We start from the raw sequence: 21,382 nt of genomic DNA, 5'->3' as shown, positions 1-21,382 counted from the left end.
CTAGAAATTTTAGTTAGAGTCCTTAGTTTCAAGTTTTATCAGAGAGCGTCTAAGACGCCATCCCTTCTTGTTGCCATCTTGACTCCACCCTGGAATCTAAGTTTTGAAGAGTGCTTTGGAGGGTGATAGTTCTAAGACAATATATATATGAGAATTTATCAGCTGATTTTGAATTTATTTAAACTACCAGATGATGCCTTTGCTAGAAATATACATGCTGATGATTGAGAAGAGTGTAATTAATAAAACTTTCACATATAAATCTGTAAGGTGGAAAATAAACAAGGAACAGCTATGGAGAACACAAACATTAACACATCACCTTCATTTACTCCTGCTCAGTGTTCAGGCACTATCTCATCTCTATTGGTAAACATGTGTTTTCTAGCTCCTTGTCTTAAAAGTCAAAGAGTGAATAAATATTCTTTGAGATAAACTTAATGATCCAGGCCTGCAATAGTAGGAATGCAAAATAAGGTATGACAGAAGAAATATGACTTTTATGGAGAGACTAAACATGTATAAATATTTTCATATTTTCTACAAAACTATTAATAGGTTTGTCAATGACTAATTCATTTAAGATGAATTTTTACAAGTTTAAAAACAACAATGAAAATGAACTTGTGTATATTGCTCAATTCAGTGCATAAAATGACTATATGATTAGAGGCACAATTTATGAAATTTAATACACAATATGAAGCCTGTGTATCCACTTTGCTCTAATCTATACATAGGCTCCTAAGTAGAAAAATGCACACATTAACACACACACACACACACAACACACACACACACACACACACACACACACACACACACACATAAACATTCACTGTCCCAGAACTGGACCCTCCCTTGCCATGTTCATTTGTGTCTGAGCTTTTACCAGAGCTATTGTTAGATAAGTCCCGCTGTATGGAAGTACTACAAATTGATCCAAGGATAAATGAGAGGAAGAAACTTTATGGTAACAAAGGAGAGGCACATTGGCTTTTAGGAGGGCTCTCCTAAAGAGACATGGATAATGATGGTTTAGGGATCATTGCTGGGAAGGCTACAGTTCAAGGGGAATAGGGTGGTGGGATTAAGGAGGCACTTTGCTTAAAACTCTACTTGGGACTTTCCAATTTTAACCAATTATTCTAAGTTTATTCTTGGTAAGCTTTTATTCTGAGGTAGTAGTGTATTCAATGTTCTCTAAACTGTCTTGGGGCAAAGCTTCTAAGTGTATATGAATATGTGTCTATACAGTGGATAGAGCACTGGCCTTGAAGTCAGGAAGCCAGGAATTTGAATTCAGCCTCACAGTTGCCACTAACTGTGTGCCCTGGGGATAGTCACTTCACCCTGATTGCCTCACATCCAGTTGTTCTGATTCATACATATCTGGTCACTGGACCTAGATGTCTCTGGAGGAGAAAGTGAGCCTGGTGACTTAGCATAGCATCCCCTAACTTGAATCCAATTCACTTGCCTGTCATAGCATCACCTCCCTGATATCATGGTTTTCTTCGAGAATAAAGGACAAGAACATCATCATCATCATCATGAAGACATAAAGACCTATATTTGGGTACCCTCATGATCACAAATCCATGTAGATATGTACTTTTCCCCTAGATATCTAGAAATAATATTTGCACATATATACACATATGTGAATATGCACACATGCATATGTTTGTATATATACATACACACACACATATATATACCATGTGTAAATGTCTATATAAAAACATACAGATATATGTATATAGTTGAATCTATAGATAAATAGATGCATACATATGTATAAACAAATCACATGTATAAACAAAAATATTGACATGCATATTTAGATATACATAAATGTATAGGCATACACACACACACACACACACACACACACACACACACACACACACACACATATATATATTTACTCTATAAATAATGGTCAATATGCACTACTTCTAATGCTGAGACCTATCCTCTCTCCACTTTACTCATTGAAATCTTACCTATCATTTATATTCCAAATCAGATGCCACCTCATTTGAAACTTTCTTTCAGCCCAAATAAATAACCATATCCTTTGGATTTTGTATTGGAATTTCTCTGATGCATCATTATATAAAATTGTATTTCTGTATATGATTTATGTCCTGCCAAAAGTTTAAGTTTCTTAAGGATAGGGACCATATTTTACCTAACTTTGTCTTTAGACACTGAGACGGCATACAGTTGGTAGTTAACAAATGTCTGCTGAGTGAAGAAATAAATTTTCCATACCTTTTAGGTGATCAGAAACCACTTTGTTTTATGAAAATGCAGGAAGGACAGAAACTAAAGGCTAACCTGAAATGCACAAGGGGTGTTGTCCACACAATAGACTCTCAAGTTGTAATCCAGGGAATTACAGGACATGCAGCCGAAGACAGCCACTTTGAGTTGCTTCACAGCACAGTCAGTGATGGGTTCTCCAGCCAGCGCATATGTCCCAAAGCTGTCCAGGAGGACGTGACATGCGAATGGATCCAAGAGGCAATAACAAGAAGTCGATTCATCCTCCACTGACATTACTTCCTGTTAGGGAAACAAGTCCCCCCAGCCCACACAAAAAGTCTTTCAACTTTAGGTGACATGCTATTTAAGATTCATTCTACAAGTCCACATTTTCCCCTCGGGATATTTTTATTGTTCTAATTGGCTTGATGCTTAATACAAATCTTTCATTAATCATGATAAATACTTTAATCAGCAACTGTAGTTATGGTTATGTATAGTGCAATGAATTTCTACTTAATAAGTAATAATATCAAAGTGTAAGCAATTTCAGTGTCAATTTGAATGTCCTAGTAGTTTTAGCTAATTTTTTTCCAATGTCAAGTTAAGAAATTGACTTGAACATCAAAGTCAGTAAGTGAAATCTTTCTATTGGTCTGCTTCTTGGCTACCTTTTTCTGGTATCCATCAAGGTAAATTCACATTTTCATCACAGGTTGTTTTTTTGCCCTTCAGTATAGCAGCTCCATTCATGAGGCCCTATCAAATACTCAGCTTGAGTAGCTTTCACCATTTAGCTCTTAGCTATTAGCAATTTGCTAGCACTGGAAAAACAGAAACCTAATACCATCTCTCTTATCAACAAAAAACTTTAAAACAAACAAGCAAAAGAGAAATTACAAGCCAATGAAACAGCACAATGAAAGAGAATTTAAGTTGGTAAAAGTAGAGAAAAGTATTTTTTTAAAATGCTAAATGAATTATCACAAAGGATCATAAAATTCAGAATGTGAGATTGTGTTACATAGTCTGCCAAAGCCTCTTATTTAACAGATGAGGAAACTGAGTCTCAAAATATTAAAATGAGTTGTCCAAAGTCATACAAGTAATAAAAATAGTAGAACTGGGATTCAAAGTGATTATAGGATTTAGACCTAGAAAGTGCAAAAGAGATTATCGAATCTGTCTATCATGTTTTATGGAGGAAATTGAAGCCCATGAATGGGAAAGTAACTTATGCAAAGTCACACAGGTAGTGAGTAGCGGAGTCACAATTTTAAACTGGGTCCTCTGACTTCAAATCTAATGACTGTGCCACACTACTCCTCAAACTAATACACTCTTCAATACTGTCAGTTCTATTAAATCTCACTTTTCCAAAGAAACTTCTTCCAGATATAATGACAATGAGGAAATGGCAGTAGGATGTATTTATGAATTCAGTAAGTAAAATTTTGAATCAGGAAATAGCTATAATGCTAGGGATGTTCTTCACCTAAAGATGTGAACATGGGCTTGGTTGGTATTTTTTTAAATAAATAATCTTTTCATCTATCTTCTTCTGAAAATTTCTCCTGAAAACAATCTCCTGTTCAGGTAGGAACTGGTCCTGGACTCCAAAGTGAGAGTTACTCTGCTTTCATGATGGCTAATTATATACAGATATGAAAACAAACACACAGAAAAAAATCAAAGACTATACCTTACTTTCTCTTTTTAGCTACTTAGCATTTCCCTTTCTTTGTCTTTTTTCCATCCTTTCCCCCCTTCTCTCAAATATATTTTTCAAATGGCTATTTTTTTTTGTTTGTGACAAACATAGTTACAACCCATAAATTCCTTTTTCATTCTGGTTTCCTTCCCAATAACAAGAATATAATGAAACTAAGTGAAACATAAGATGTGGAATTAAGAAATGGTTAATATGAGCAGGTGTGTATCAATCAATTAAAATGCATTCATTAAATCCCTACTGTGGTACAGACCCTGTACTATTGTATAGAGAATACAAAGACAAAAGCAAATAGCCAGGGGCAGCTAGATGACATGTAAATATAGCACCGGACCTAGAATCAGGAGGACCAGTCTTAGAACACTTGACAGTTAATTAGCTGTGGAACCCTGGGTAAATTACTTAATCTCAATTGTCTCACCAAAAAATAAAAAAAAAAAAGAATAAATGGCCCCTATCCTCATGGAACTTACATTCTGAGGGTAAATAGGGCGGGGTGGAAAAATGAAAGAATGAATGAATGAAAGAATGAATGAGAAGCATTTATTACGTGATTGTTATATAAAAAAAGCACTGTGCTAAGCTCTAGAGATACACAAATAGAAAAGTAAGACAGTGCCTCCTTTCAAAGAGCTCACTTTTTTTTAGGTTTTTGCAAGGCAATGGGGTTAAGTGGCTTGCCCAAGGCCACACAGCTAGGTAATTAAGTGTCTGAGGTAGGATTTGAACTCAGGTACTCAGGACTCCAGGGCTGGTGCTCTATCCATTGTGCTACCTAGCTGCCCCTGAGCTCACATTTTAATGGAGGAAACAACAATAATGAAACATTTCAGCTATAAACTGGATGAAAAGGTCCCATGGTCCTTAGAGTACAGGAGCAAAGCAGATGGCAATGCCTCTTCTTTGATGTCATTTTCACCAATAAAATCACATCAGTGACAGATGCTGATTTTAATTCATTTAATACTGTCAAGGACATTGGTGTCAAGAATTTTCTTCTCTGGGTCTTTAGTAGCTATGGCTGCAGCATTTATTATATGCAAGCAACTCCACAAGGGTTGGTTTCTTTTTAGAATGATGCTTGAGGGCACTGAGCTGAAAGAATTGCTATTCATAAGGCTCTTTAGACATATCCATCAGGTATTAGGAGAATATATATATATATATATATATATATATATATATATAAAGATATACAAAATATATGCTAGTTCATGTGTATGTATATATGTATGTTTGTGCATGAAAAGTCACTAGCAATTGGGTGAATCAGGAAATGTTGCTGGTAGAAATTGGCGCAAACCTTGAAGAAAAATAGGAATTCACAGATATAAGGCTAAAGAATGAGTGAACCCCAAGGTATGGACAGCAGAAAATACAAAACAGAAATGTTTGTGAATGCTTTGTGTATGTTGTATACATGTTGCAGGGTAAGGGGGAAGAGGTACATAGTAGGTTTAGAAGGACTACATATTGTGAGAAGGTGAGTATAGTGTAACAACACTAGTAAGCTAGGCTCTGAAGGGATTTAAATGCCAAACAGAGGAATTTGTACTTGATCCTAGAGATCATAGGGAGTAAGTAGAGTTTGAGTAATGAATGACATTCAAACCTGTGCTTTCAGGAGATCACTTTGACAGCTGTGTGGAGGATGGATTTGAGGAAGGGAGATCAATTGGAAGAGGCTTTTACAATAGTTCAGGCAAGAGGTGATGAATTAAGGAGAGGCTGCATGAGAGAAGAAAGATGGCCACACTCAAAAGATATTGTGGTTGGTGGCAGAGCAGTAAGATTTGGGATTCTATTGGTTATGTGGGATTGAGGAGAATAAGGAGAGAAAGATAACAAAAGCTTGTGAATTTAGGGTATTATAATTATATTGAAGACCCCCCCCCCACAATATAGGAAAATTTGGAAGTTGTTTGATTTGGAGGAGGGGGAAGATAATGCAATCTATTTTAGACATGTTGAAGTTGAGATACCTATGGGACATTCAGTTCAAAATGTTCAATAGTCATTTGAAGGACTGGAGCTCAGAGTAGTGACTAGGATGGAGATGAGATAGATGAGAAAGAGAGAGAGATGAATCAAGAAAAGATATATGTACATGTGCACAAACACACACAACCACACCTCTTTTTTGCATCCTTATTCCACTATTTTTTGCATTTGGCATTTTGGAACTATTGTTCATATTTTCTTTTCTGTGTTTTTGTAGCTGTACTCTAACCTGGCTCACCTCCAAATAATGTGGCCACTGCTAAGTATCTTTTGTTGACTCATCATCTACAATATAGTTCCTAAGTATAAGTGTTTCCCAAGCTTCCATCCTATGATTGCTCCCTTTCTCTTTCTATATCTTCTTTGGTAACCTTGACAGCTCATTTAGATTTACCAATCATCTCTATGCAGATAAAAACCCAGATATATCTATCCTTATAGCCTCTATATCTCCATATTCATTCCCATTATCTACTTTGATTTAAATTAAGTACCCTATCACTATTTGTTTGTTGAATATTTCAAACTTGATTTCTCAAAGACAACTCAAACTCAATATATCCAAAGATGAACTCATTATTTTTCCAACCAAATTCATGCTTCTTCCATATTTCCTTTTCTGTCAAAGGTATCACTATTCTTCCAGTCTTCCAAGTCCATAATTCCAGCATTATACTTAACTCTCTACCACACATAAGTCCCATTAGTTGCTAAATTTTGCCAATTCTACTTTCAAAATATCTCATGCATTCTATGTCCTCTTTCCATTTACACAGTTTAAACTTAGTTTAGACCCTCATCACACTTATTCAAATTAATGCAAAAGCCACCTAATTAATCTCCTTACCTCAAATCTCTCGCCATTACAGTCTGTCTCACAAATTGCTGTCAAAGTAATTTTCCTTAGGTCTAGATATGACAACATGATACCTTTTTTTTAAAAAAAACTATTTCCTATTGCCTTAAGGATAAAATATGAACTCTGTTTTGTAACCTGATTCCAATCACTCTTTTTTATCCTCACTGAACATTTTTGCTCTGCAATTTGGCCAGCATTGCCTTACTACTCTTTCTCGCACTCAACACTCCATCTCCTACCTCCATTCCTTCGCACTGCCATTCCCCAGACTTGGACTAAACTGCCTTCTTCCTTAAGTGTCTCTCACTTCCATTAAAATGCAGCTTAAGCACTATCTTCTATAAGAATCATTTTGCTAATCCTCACTCCCTAATTGCTTTGTATTTTGTCTGCTTTTATATTTATTCACTTTAAGTTTAGTGCTATAACTGTGTATATGTTCATAAATATGTATGCATGTATGCATGTGTATATATGTATGTATTGTTTGCCCCCATTAGAATGTAGGCATCCTTGAATGAAAATTGTTTCAATCTTTAATCTTATTTTATTTTTAGTTTGTACCACAAAACAAACATTTCTATAACAGCAGGATGATAAAAAGATGATTGCATATGAAACCTAGCACATTATAGATCCTTAATGCATATTGATGTATTGGTTACTATAAAAGATCTTGTAGCCATCTTCATAGAAATAATTAAACTGATGATGCCACTGAATAAAGATTATAGAGGGGGAAAAGAAGAGAGCTTAAGACAAGGTTAGGGTCACTCTCATCATTAGGGAACTACACAGTACTTAATTGTATATTCTGTTGGAAAATGTACAGCATTTTTCAGTTTATTCTGACATTAATTAGGAGTTTGGAAATGTTATTGTTTCTGGTCTTCTACTTAGTAGTTTACGTTTAAGTCTAAATAGGAGAGAGCCAAAGTTGGGCCAGCCATTATCAACTGTCTAGATACAACTTCTTTCTCTTCTATTATCAAGGTGATGAAAGGGTTGACTATATTTGGAAGGGTTTAAAGTAAGAAATATTTTAATATTACACAACTACTTCATGAGACTAGGAATGGAGTTTAAATCCACCTCCTAGTTAGTGTACCATGCTTCCCCACCAGGCATACTATTTATTATTTTGAAAAAAGAACACTTGATCTCACCTCCCACTTGCCCTGTTGGGTCCTCTTCTTCAAATGAATATTCCAGTGTTCAGAACTGACATCAGCACAGTGGGGTATGGTCAAGGCAAAGGGAGTGGTGACTACCATGTCTGAAGGCCCACAGGTGACTTCAGGACTCAGGAGTACTTCTGATCCATCTGGCTGGAGGCTTTGTTAACATTTGGAGGAAAAGAGGAAACATGAGCCAAAAAAGAAGGGTGAGTCAGCCATGGCAGAGTCAGACTTCATTTAACAAGTGGGGTAGGGGAGAGATGGATGGTGTTTGAGGGTTGAACATAAACCAAGTTTGCTGCACTGCTTACAGCTGAGAAGGTGGGTCACACACATGCAAAGTAATTCTATTTACTCCTAGCAGCAGAACAGCAGAACAGGGCTCTTAACAACTGATACCTATGGAGTGAGTTACAGCCCACATTTCAAACCCAGGGTTTGGACATAGGGAAAACTGACAAATGTCTGTTTTTATTTGCAGTGCAGAGTTGGAGAAAATCTGGTGGTGGGGGGGACAGAACCACCCAAATCCCTCTCCCAGCTGCATTGCTGGAGTCTTACTGATGGAACACCCAAGTCCAAATGTTCAAACATGATGAAAATAGCTGATGCTGACAATGTTGCCACCAGATTCTTTCTTCCCAATGATACTATCGACAATATTTTCATAGTAGTAAATAATGACAATAACTTATTATATAACAAAACAGCCCTTCAGCTATGTGCAGATTGAGTGTTAACTTCCCTCATTTTGAAAATGTATTTTCTGCCAATGCACAAATACATAGGTTATACATATTGACAGCACAGCAGACAGTTAGTTATAAATATGCATTTTCAAATATATGAATATAGATCTTTCAAATCTCCCTCGTTTGGAATCTAAATTTAACGTCATCCCACACAAACCTGGTGTTCACATTTTTTTATTTTGTTCTCTGTTTTGTGAATAATTCATAATGGGAATGCAGAGTCATGAGACAGATGAAATAAAATGACAGTTAACAGAAGGAAAAAAAAATCCACCTCACTGAATGAGCCCCTATTTCATTTCTCCTTTCCTTTCTTCTTTTTCTTTGCCCCTCAGGAGGCAATTGTGACTTGGAGTACAGTAGTGAGGGGGAGGACCCTGGGGCATTTTTTCCCCTCCCTTTCCCCAATGCTTGGCTAGGTGGTCTTGGATAATCTACTTTATCTTTCTTTGCTTTATTTTTTTATTTGAAAATAGAGACTTATGCAGAGTAGAGTTCATAAATATTTGGAGACTCTTGGATGAAAAGAGCAGTAAGGGAACTGAGAAAATATTAAGGTACCTAAATTTCACTTTCAAAATCGTAGAATGACAGATCTATAGCTAGATGTGGTCTAGCCCAATCTGCTCATTTTACAGAAGAAGAAACTGAGGCCCAGAGAGCTTACATGACTTGCTCAAGATGACAATAGCAGTTACTATCAGAGTCAGAATTTGAACACAGATCCTGTGATTAAATTCAGCACTCTTTTCATGCCACCAGTATGAATAGTGTCATCAGTGACTGAAAATGCTGCCTTCCTGATAAAATAAAGAAATCCTGTTACAAGGCACTATGTTTCTTGTTTTCTAACAGCTTTTATACAAGCTCATGAAACAGGTTATTCACACTTTGATCTCTAAATTATTTTATTGACATTGTGTTCTGATGATTCTCTCCTTTATTCTTTCTTATCCTCTCTCTCTCTCTCTCTCTCTCTCTCTCTCTCTCTCTGTCTTTCTCTCTCTGTCTCTCTTTCTTCTTTTTACCTCCGGTCTCTGTCTCTCCCCCCACATATTAACAGTTGTCTTATCTTGCTATCTGTGATTTGTGGCTGCAGGAAACTTTAGATAGTTGCCTCAGCAGGTTCATCATCTCAAGTCTATAGCAGTGATCACATCCACATCTGACACATACCCTTTCACTATTGCCTCACAAAGCAGTGTGCTGTATAGACACAAAGGCATTCAAGTTTACTTAAAGTTAACTACAGCCCCAAGTTTGATGATTCCTACTCATGCTGGGAGCAAAATACAGGTGAAGCTGAAAACCATCCTGCATTGACTTTCAGGAATCATGATCAGAAGATTAAGTGAAACTACAGGTGATGCTTCTCCAAAGGAAGCAAGTCATGCTTTTGGAGCAGAAGGGCAAAAACAAAGGTGTTTTTCTATGAGGGCTAGAGGGGGCCAGGCAAGAGGGGGTTTGGAAAGTGGCCCATTAGCCATTGGGAAGTCTCCATGAATGGCTTAGAACAATGTGCTCGAGGTTTGAAAAACGTAAAATTTAAATGTGAGCTATAACCAGCATGCGGCAGCAGCCGTGGACCACTGCCAGGGGCCATTAGAGAGGGTTAAGCGGTTTCTGTATAATTGGTGCCTGCATTTATCACGTACAGGAATAGCAGGGATGCTTGTGAGTGACCGATGACAAGCTCTCCTAAAAGAACTATTTAATTGCTTTGAGAGAATCATCCCCCTTGTTGAACATATTGTTCAAACATATGGGAATTTGGGGAATTATTTAATGCCAAATGAACTGAAATCAGCTAATTAGATGAACTCTCACACTCATTGTGAATAGAAAGACTCCTTTCTGTAATAACTTAAACAGCATTAGGAGTCAGAGTCAGTCCATATTGGGTATTAAGCAAAGCAAAGGATGGGAGCTTTGCATAAAGCAGATACTGGCTATTTCCATAAGTACAAAGTAAGTAAATCAAGATTTATATCTAATCCCCCTACAGTGAAAATAATGTGAGTGGGTGTAGAGTCTCCAGTGAAAGAACAAAATATAATCTCTCTATTTTTCCATGATTAATGATAATTTGCCCTTTCCTGCCGCCTTCTATCTGTGGCAATCAGAGGGCTTTACAAATATTAATTAACACTCATCACACACCTGTGGAGGCAGGTGTTTCAAGCATAAGGTCACAGAGAAGTCAATCAAACTGATGGGGCCAAAACTCAAAATACCTGACTCATACTCTCCTGTATTTTATTTCTCTGTTAATGCTTCTTTCTTGGGGTTCTGCCTTGATGCCTCATTGGGACCCTGAGCTCCTGAAGGACCTGAACACAAATTCTTGACAAATCCAAATTAGGTGGAAATAATTGGAAGGTAGGCATGTTGGCAGATGATGTGTCTGTTGTCCAAGATTAAAGAAGTTAGTTACTGAGAATTTTTGTCAACTGAGCAACTCATGGACTGCCTACCAAGTCAGAGAGGAGGAGCAAACTACATTAGTGCAAAGAGTAACATAACAATGAAATAAAATAAAATTAAAAACATTTGGAAGAAACTGAGGCCCAGAGAGTTATTAAAAAAAATATAACCTTCTCAAAAGCTTCAGTTTAATAGATGACCTGCCACCTAGACTTTCTTGAGGGAAAAAACAAATACACAAAAATCGCCATAACTATAGAAACAACAATAATAACCCTGTGAATCATAGTTAAAATTCTAAATCATAAATGTAGAAATCATGGACATGTTTTATTGAAAGAAAGTTTGAAATTTTGTGCTAAAAACTCCTAACTAAAAAGCAAATATGAAATTTTTATCAAAAGAGAGATTTAAAGAAAACATTATTTGATACATGACTGTTAGTTGTATTGGTATGCTTTTTCTATTATGACCTCTATTACTAATATCAATTAATTAACACCTCTGTTATATAGTATTCCAAAAGTCTTAGACTTTTTGACCCTTGTGTATTACACACTAGCAACACAACATAAAATACTTAGGAAAGAAGTCATCTTAAAGAACTAGTAATCTAACTCCCTAGTTTTACAGAAGAAGACTTGAGTTCCAAAGAGGTTAAATACTTTCACAAGGTCACTACACTCCCAATAGCAAAGTCAGGTTTTGCACCCATACCTTTTGATGCCAATACCAGGGATTTATCACTATACCAAAATGACACTGTAATCCAATCTATAGGATACAATGTTTATGGGAAGAAGAGTTCATCTAGACACAGTGGGAAGTCCTGTTTGTATAAGCCTCTAAAATTTATAATTATTGTAAGTCGAGTGTTGTTGAAGCTATTGACTTCTTAAAGGCTAATCTGGGAAGAATAGGTCTGTAAATTCAAATATTAGTCCTCACTGAGCTGCTGAAGAGTAAATTGCTTTATATTCCTATATTTGACTTTCTTCATCTTAAAAAAGTAAGTGGTAGAATAACATGCTTGTGAAGACATATGGGAGCTACAATGACTGGTGAAGCAGAAATGGTCACATTTGTTATATTTTATAGTTACCAAAATTGTGAGGAAGGGACAGCATTGGAAAAAGTTATGAAATAGGCAATATGTATGATACAATTCATTTGGACCCCTTCTCTATTGCAATCAGTATCAATCAATCTGATAGAATTCAATAGGGGTAATGATTATAAATTTTATATATTAGATCTCAGAGTTTTGAGCTTCAAATTGTAAGATCACTTGTGTAATCATCTGAAACTAGCTAAAGAGACCCTCCACCCTTGTTTTTCCTTATTATTATGACCAAACCCAATGTGGTAGAAATGACTCAATTACATAGAAAGTCTGTCAGTTTTATTTTTGTACCTCTGGAACATTCTATCTTGTCCATCATGAACTAAAGATCATCTTTTAAAAGTCAATAGAGATATTCCTTACTTCACCCAAATCATGACCCAGCTGACATAGTTTTTTGCCTATTTTAGGATATGGAACATATGTCAACCAATAGAATTATTCTATAGCTCATAAAGCCACTCTAAATTATCCAGGTATCAGGAATCAAACTCTATAGATACAAGGTTCTGGAAGAAGTTTGCACTTAATGCAAACTTAATAAAGTGACATTGCCTCAGAGTCTGCCTCAGTCTTTTTTATTTTAGTTGGGACAATTTTAATCCCCACAAATAGATGACCATTCAATTTAATTACAAACATTAAGTGCCTACTGTATGTTGTGCTAGGGTATTGTTTAATTGTCCTTTCCTTTCTCCTTATGGATCATTCTCCTCTCTTCTATGGGATCCTTTAGGTACTCAGCAACCATATTTAACCCACCTATCACCCAGAGTGTTGAACTGCAGGATTCTGCTCAAGTCTCACCTCTTTAGTAGTTTTCTAAATATAGGAACTCCCTGATCCCTCTCTCAAATTCCTGCCCACTACTGTCAGGGTGTTTTCTCTTTCAGTGGAAAATAATGAGCAATTGATAAAATTCATAGGAGCAGCTTTAGAATGGCTCAGATTATAATTCTCATCATTGCTAACTTTCCCAATCCTGGTGTAAACAACATATGAAGACTTTCACTCTACCCAATGACCACACAAATGGAAGAGATCCAGGTGCCAACACCACATGGAGGGAATCTAGGCCTCATATCTAGCTAACTTCAATTGTTAGCCTCTTCTGAATCCATTCCAAAAATGGATACTCTAGCTTTTCCCCACTAAATAGAATTCATTTGGAGAGAAAATGACTATACCCTTTTCATTATCTATCTCCTTTAAAGGCCAGGGAAATCAAATGCTAAACAGTTCTCTTCTATTTCCTAATGCTATGGAGAGCATCTCAAGATAATCTTCCATTGTTGGTATAGGACATTGTTGATGTTTTCTTCTGCCTCTAGGCTCTACTGTTTCCTATTTTTCCTTTTCTTCAAAATAATTTTGTCCTGAAGTCCACTCTAACTTCTTGCTTGGGATAATATGATAAATAATTCTAGGGTCAGTGGCTCATAATGCCTTAATATATTATATTACTGTAGCTTCATTAGTACTAATGGTAAAAATATATTTTATCTATAATGCCTATGATGATTTTCAAAGCTTTTTGGTATAAATTGTCTAAGGATTTTCATAGCAACTCTGTCAGGGTAGGGCAAGGTAAGGATTTTATAAGTATATAAGTACTTTATAAGTAGAATAAAGAGACTTGGAGAATTTAAATGATTTGCCCCAAGTTAAAGATTGAGTAGCCTGCAGGCTGAGAGAATTAAGACCCAAGTCTTTTGAGCTCAAAGGAAACTTCTATTTTTATTTTTGTTTTGTTTTTCGTCTAATTTTAGTTACATTTTAACAATTCCTTTCAAAGCCTTCTGAAAGTCAGCAAGGTGCATAAAGAAGTAGATCTGAAGCCATAAAGATCTGAGTCTAAGTTCTGCCTCTGACATATGGGGGCTTATATGCCTTTGAGCTATTAACGCTTAATGCTGTACTAAGATTTTGGGGTTGGGGTAAAGAGGGAAGGCATATGTCAGGATGGGAAGGGAGGGAACCTTGCTTCTCTACTGCCCCTTGCCTAAGGACAGTTCTAATGGGAATGAAGTAAGGAAAGGAATTGATGGGCTGAGTTATATTGTAAAAGTGAGGTGTTATATTTATGTATGTCTAGTCACTTTCTGTAGGACAGTAATGATGAAAAATATGACTTTATACAGGACTGACTTTAGGAAAGCAACCGTTTAATAAAATAAATCAGGAAGGGCTTCAAAGTTGATTTTATCTCTGCTTTTAAGATTCAAGATACTGCAGCTAGACAAGTAAACTGTCATCTCCTCCAGGCAGAAGAGTCAATTCCTAAATTCTAGACCAGTATTACCCCCATGGCTATTTCCTTACTCCTCCCTACTTTCCTCTTTATATATTATACGGTCTGGTCTATACTATAGATTAATTTTGGTTTGATCACCTTTACTAAGCAGATCATTCAGGAAGTTAAGACAAGCTATTAATGGTCACTTTACAATGTCAAACCCCAAGTCAATAAGTAATTAAATCATATTTTAGTAGAATGAACACAAAAAGGTAGGTGGATGGGAGCTGTACTTAGTTAAAAACGTGGATATGGGGGAGAATGAGGAGGAGCTTAAGAAAGACAGCAGTTCTGTCCTCCCACTACCAAGCCAAATGTAGACACCAAGTTTTAGCTTTTTTCCTACTGCCTTTAAACTTACCAGTATTTTTCTCTATTGTCAATTCTGTAGAAACTTCAAATTCTTCTGGTTCATCATTTTTTTTTTTTTCTGAACCAGTACATTTACTTTACCTATGAACTTCATTTAGAGAATTTGGGTAAGCTCTATCAAGACATAGAAAACACCTTAAGGGGATGGGGGAGATAAGTTAAAAAAAACAAACTTAAGCATCTATTATGTCAGATACCTTGCTAAGCACTTTACAAATATTATCTCATTTGAAGCTAGCAGGACTAATCTTTTAATTCAATAGGGAGACAGAGGCTAACAAAAATAAAGTGATTTACCCAAGGTCACACACAGGGTAAAATGACAGAACTAGTATTTGAACTCCAGTTTTCTGACTCAAATCTAGAATTCTTTTTACTATTCCACTATTACTATAATAGTCCAGCTTGCTTAGATTCTGAGGATGCTATTGCTCATGGAAGTTTCCTAAATACTTCTAAATAAAGTGAACATACTTTTTACCATCTGAGTCCTAAAGAGGATTTATTCATTTGCTTATGTATTTGTTTTTGGAGGAGGTGTTAAAGTTGAAGAGGAGAAAGGATTAATGGAATAGAATGAGGGAGAGAAGACTGGTAGAGGAGATAAACATTTGCTTCCCTTAATTTTATACAAATATTGTATTAGGAACTGGAAAGTATCTTCTGATGTAATAAATTATACAATTTTTTTGTTCACTCATGTCTAATTCTTCATTCTAATTCCCCTAAATGGGGATTTAGGCTTTTTTTTTTGGCAAAGATTGTGGAATGTTTGCCATTTCCTTCTTCAGCTCTTTTTTCCGGTGAGGAAACTGAGGCAAATAGAGTTAAATGAATTGTCCAGGGATATATTGCTAAGTATGCATCTGATTTTGAACTCAGATTCTCCTGACTCCAGGCCTGGTACTCTATCCTCTGCTCCACCTAGTTACTTACCCCACTTATTAAAGTCAATACAAATACAAAAGCAGACAGTCATTGTCCTCAAAAGAGTTTATATTCTAATGGGGACCCTAACATATATTGAGAAATGTTAAACAGGGAAAGAAATTATAGTCTGGTAATTTTGAAGACAACCAGTATAATACCTAATCAGTTCAGCCCTTTCCAGAAACAATATAAAGAGTGATTGGATTATAGTGCTTGGGCAAAGAAGGGGGAAAGAATGTGTTCCGGAGGGGGTGGGGGGAAAGGGCATTAAAAGAGCAACTTTTGACAGTGAAGCATCTTCAAGACAAATGACCTCATCCCCCTTCTACTGAAATATTGGACTCTGCTTCTGTGATTCTGCTAAGAGGTGAGTGAGATTTTACCTTAGCTTAATAAATGGGATTTAATAAATGACTCTAAAAGAAACAACCTAGTCACTAGGAGGGAGACAGTCCCACCTTCTCACTTTTTCTGTTGTGTTTACATTTAGTATTGTCAGATTCTTCCTGACCCATGGATGATACAGAACCAGTTCCTTCTATTCTCTACTATTTCTTAAAGACTGTTCAAGTTGGTATTTCTATACTATCACTGCATTTCAACCTCTTCTAGTTCCCCTTATGTGTTTTTCCCCTCATTAGAATGAAAACTCTGCTATAAAAGATTATCTGAGTTTTGTATTAGAACAAAGTAAGCCCTTATTAAATGATTTATTGTTTATCCATTTAGGGTCTCAAACAATGCTGAAATTGTGTCCAGATTTTTCCCAAGCATAATCTCTGTTTATTTGGTTTGGAGGATATGGCAAAAGCAGACCTAGGAGCAGGGAAGGGAGAGAGCGTTAAGTGAAAGCTTGGAAGGAATCAAATGCTGCTGAAAAGTTACAGGGTCAAGTCAAACTGAAAGATTAAATTGTTTACATATGTAAAATGGTCAAAGTTTACACCCACTTTCACAGAGTATGTATCCATTAATAAATCAAAGAAATCACTAAGCATGTGTAAATCATGACTTCTTAGATACAATTTAAACCTCATCTTTCATGCAGTGTCACACTCGGTATTTGTCACTGAACCATCACCACATTTCCTTGGAAAATAAACCGGTCCAGAAGAGAGAGAAAATAAGATGATGGGGGAGGGGTGGACTCTAGTAATTAATCATTCAGATTTTTTGCTGCTTTTAGCTCTAATAAGTTCTTTAAGTTGGTTTTGTTGGTTTGGTTTTGTTCTTTGGGATAGTAATAATTTGAGAAGGTGTTATTGAGAATGAGAGACAACAGATGGACTGTCTGACTATCATATAACTATGAACTAGTCCTGAGGCAGGCCTCCAATATTTTCACTTGATCCTTTATGGAGGATTTATGGAAAGCTATGAATAGGAATTGTACAGAATGATAATAAGAACTGTGATTGGCCCAGGTGGAAAAAGTATTCACACCAATGAATTATTGGATTCATCAACAAATATACATAGAGATCCAAGGGAGGATACAGATGCTTTGTGGCTAGGAGTTCTTCACTTTCAAAGGTTTCTTTTTATTCTGTTCTTCATTCCTAATCATTTTTAGTATGAACAGAACTAAAATCCAGACTTGGAGAGGATCATGGAGAAAAGTCTGGGAAAGCATTCTCTGAGGAGCCTGATCTTTTCTAATACAGATCAGTTCCCATGTTCACTAGCTCTCCTCTTTAGTGTATCTGACCTGTATATGATCTAAAACAAAACAAAACAAAACAATAACAACAAACAAGTAAACTTCTACTCATATCTTATAGTAGGAGAGGAAACTTATTGGGCATTAACCCAATGGGTTCATCATAAAAATATATAAGCAAAGAAGGTCATACTGCCATTGGCCACTGAAGAGACCCAGATGTAAGGCCGTGGTATGCTTTTTTCTTTTCACTGTGCCTTTTTATTAAGCAGTAGTTACTGGAGTGGAAATGATAATCTATCTTAAATATCATCATAGGGCTAGCTATTCACTATGCGCAATAAAAGAAATGAAACACAAAAATAAAAATAATTACAGTATTTGGGGGCCCCTTTACAATGTGCAATCAAATTTGTCTCTCAGTGACTTTTCTTTTATTGAAGAGAGATGCACCTTCCATTCAGATCTATTAGCAAACATTCACAAGCCATTGTTATCTTGTCAATTGCATCTTTAATTAAAGCCTCATTTGGACCACTCTAATCACTTCTACATTGTGAGCACTGGGGCTTTAAATGGGCTTTGATGAAAATGACAGCAATTTGTATTTTGTTCCCCCTACCTGGGGGGGGGGGGTGGTAGTGGTGGAGATAATATAAAGAGAGCTTGAGAGTGTGGGAGGAGTAAAGTTCACTTTAAAATAACATAGATCCTTGGTTTGAGAAGATCTAAATGTCCTTTCATTCCCCTTTGTAATTATTATATTTTTCTAATGATATTATGCCAGGATAACTTGGTGAAATAATGGACCCAATTCTACCATGGAAAAGGATAGCAGAGTTACAAAGGTGCATTAACCCTTCCCCACCATTAAGATACCATTTAGTAAATTGCCTCTTCCATTACACTGAATAGGCTGGGTGGTCAGGAAGAATTAATGTATTTCCTAAATGGGAGCAATTCACTCTTTTCCTTTGAATAGCAACAGGTCTGTGTTTATTATTTAGGAGAACACATTTCTTCAGAGGACCACAGAAAATTTGAGTAATTAAATGGAAACTAACTTTCTGTCATGGGAGGGGTGGATACACACATGTAATTCCATTCCTATTCTACCCATCAGGAGATGGAAAAAAATAAAAATTTTATATAGGGTCCATAAGAATCCGAATACTTTGATAAGACTGGAGAATAGATTTGCTTGTGGTAAAAGAGACATATTTAATTTGATAGTCTTTGTTGTTCAAATATTTAGAGCTGCTAGGAATCTTAGACATCCAATGTTCCTCATTTGATATATGAGTAAACTGAGGCACAAGAGGGAAAATGATTTACCATGAACACAAAGATAGAAAGGGAAATGCTGGAATTTATCCCAGCTTTTATGACTACAGACCTAGTGCTCTTTTCACTGCATACTGATCATTGCCATGGTATTGACCTGACTCCAATCCCTGCAAATTGTCAAAATTAGGAAAAAACACTTCCTCAGCCTACACTGGTCATTTTGCATGCAAAGAACTGGCCTTGCTGCCCTGATCTAATCATGAGCCCACCTGGAATCCATCATTCTACCCCATGAAATAGATCCAATGACGTGCATAATAATTTAGGAACTTATGCACAGGCTCACCACCTGGGAGAATAATAAGAAATAAAGACAAGTTTAAAGGAAAGAGCAGTGAGTGAACTCATGAAAGGCCAGCTCTGTTCTGCTTTATTCCCTTTTTATTTTATGGAAATTTCATTCAGGGAGGACACCTTTAGTGAATTTGCTTTAAGCAGATGATTATATTCTTATTCCATTTGACAGGATCTGTATACATTGGAAGAGAGAGACATCGGTAAATTAAGGAAGGGTGACTTACAAATAGGGGTGTGACCAGGGTAAGTCACTTAAACTGAACTGGGGAAATAAATGGCAAATCCCAACAGTATTTTTGCCAAGAAACCCCAAATGGGATCATGAAGAGTTGGATATGACTAGACACAAACTTGCATGTTAAGTTTACTTTCTATAGATGATAAAGCATTTGTGTCACTGTTGAATTTTTTTAATCAAAGGATTAAAAGGATTTCTATAGTATTTTTAAGAAATGATAATAATTTAAAGATTATTAAAATATCCTCAAAGTATTTGTGGATTAAAGTCTAAGATTTTAAAAGGCGCAATTCTCTAGACACATTTTTAACAATAAAAAGGTAAATGTCTAACCTTAGCAATATGTATGCTTCTCCACTCTACTCTACCTAGTTTCAGAAGTCTTTTCTCCTTGCCTTTGTCCATAGGACAAAACCAGCAGCCTAGCAACATTTTGCAAAGTCATTTTCATTTTCAGAAATAGAAAAATTTCTGGGTTTTATCACATTCCAGGAACTAACTTTGTACCTTAGCCCTCTTCATCTTTGTCTATCAGAATACCTAGCTCAAAGATCAGCTCAAATGTCAATTTCTATATATAAATACTTTGCTGATAGATTTATTTGCTGGTAAAATTTTGAATAAATCTTATATTTGTATGCATATGTTGCTTCTCTTTTTAGAATATGAGACTTTTAAATATTTGTTTCCTGTATCCCCAAGACATAATACAGGCTCTTGAAGATAGTAGTTCCTAGTTTAAAAATAAACAAAAAAATTTGTTGAATGAAGAAGTGATATTATCTATCATACAATTATAGGTCAAAGGGCAATGTGGGGTTCTTGATCATAAGCTGAAACTATATTCTAAAACCTGAGGGTCTTTAAGCTTATCAAATCATTTGGATTGCTATTAGCATTCCTACAACAATCTCCTTAGGCCATATTAGCCAAATTTAAAGTAAATAATCTCATCATTGGGTTTGAAAGTTGGTATCAAACTTTTGTTGGAAAGAAGCTACTCTATTTCCAGTAGGTTTGAGGTTAAAGGAAATAAAGAGATAAGTTCTAACTGTAAAGTCTTGCCCAAAAACTGGGTCAGGAGATTTAAATCGGCAATAATAAAGGCCTATTCTCCCTCCAGAAATTTAAGATGTCAGAAAGATATGAACTGTGAATGTCATCTTCAGTATGTATATATGTATTATATGTATCCATGCCTGCGATATATATTTGTATATACAGATAAAATGTATGTGTGCACATATATATGTATATATATTGTATGTATGTGTATATCTATATATCTGTATCTATCTATCTATCTATATATATCTATATGTAGATATATATATATTGTACTGTATAACCTAAATTCTCTTAACCAGGAATTCTATCCTTTTTTCCCAGGCCTACTTCTCTTGTTTATTTACATTTTAAAGTTTACAAAGCAGTCTCTTCATAATAGCAATACAAAATGGAGAAGGAAGGTACATATTCTTGTTTTATAGATAAGAAACTGAGGATCTGAGAGCTGAAGAGACTTGGTTGGGGTTACACAATGAGTAAGGGCCTGACCATATGATTTCATGTCTTTCTATCTCACATACACACACACACACACACACACACACACACACACACACAAACACACAGTTTCTATAATCCATTCCCATCCCACAAAGGCACAAAAGGATGAAGAAGGAATGGCAAGAAACTGCATCCTGATTTGGGCTATTTCTGTATGACATCTGGGTAGCTTTAGTATCTCTCTGAGTTATAGTCATGGAGTTAATGTTGGAATTCTTATATCAGCATTCTTAGAGAAAACAGAACCTGAATATTCTAACTCAGCATTAGGAGAAGGCCCATTTAGTTTGTGAAGGAGCAGGAACAGGAAGGGGTCCTAGATCTTAGAGC

At 36.0% G+C, this 21,382-nt stretch overlaps 1 protein-coding gene across 12 annotated transcripts in view; it reads right to left on the bottom strand.

Moving 5' to 3' along the window:
- The window catches only part of UNC5D (unc-5 netrin receptor D), a 789,424-nt gene that overhangs the window by 67,709 nt on the left and 700,333 nt on the right, over positions 1 to 21,382 (bottom strand). For all 12 annotated transcript variants that reach the window (XM_074208625.1, XM_074208642.1, XM_074208633.1 and 9 more), the window contains 2 exons: positions 8,033 to 8,201; positions 2,347 to 2,574 (listed from right to left, as the gene is read on the bottom strand). In XM_074208625.1, the coding sequence (XP_074064726.1) occupies positions 2,347 to 2,574; positions 8,033 to 8,201 (397 nt within the window). The remainder of the gene's footprint in view (positions 1 to 2,346; positions 2,575 to 8,032; positions 8,202 to 21,382) is intronic.

Source organism: Macrotis lagotis, chromosome 1, assembly GCF_037893015.1.
Source record: "Macrotis lagotis isolate mMagLag1 chromosome 1, bilby.v1.9.chrom.fasta, whole genome shotgun sequence".
NCBI lineage: Eukaryota > Metazoa > Chordata > Mammalia > Peramelemorphia > Peramelidae > Macrotis > Macrotis lagotis.
This window is presented reverse-complemented; position numbering and strand designations above follow the sequence as displayed.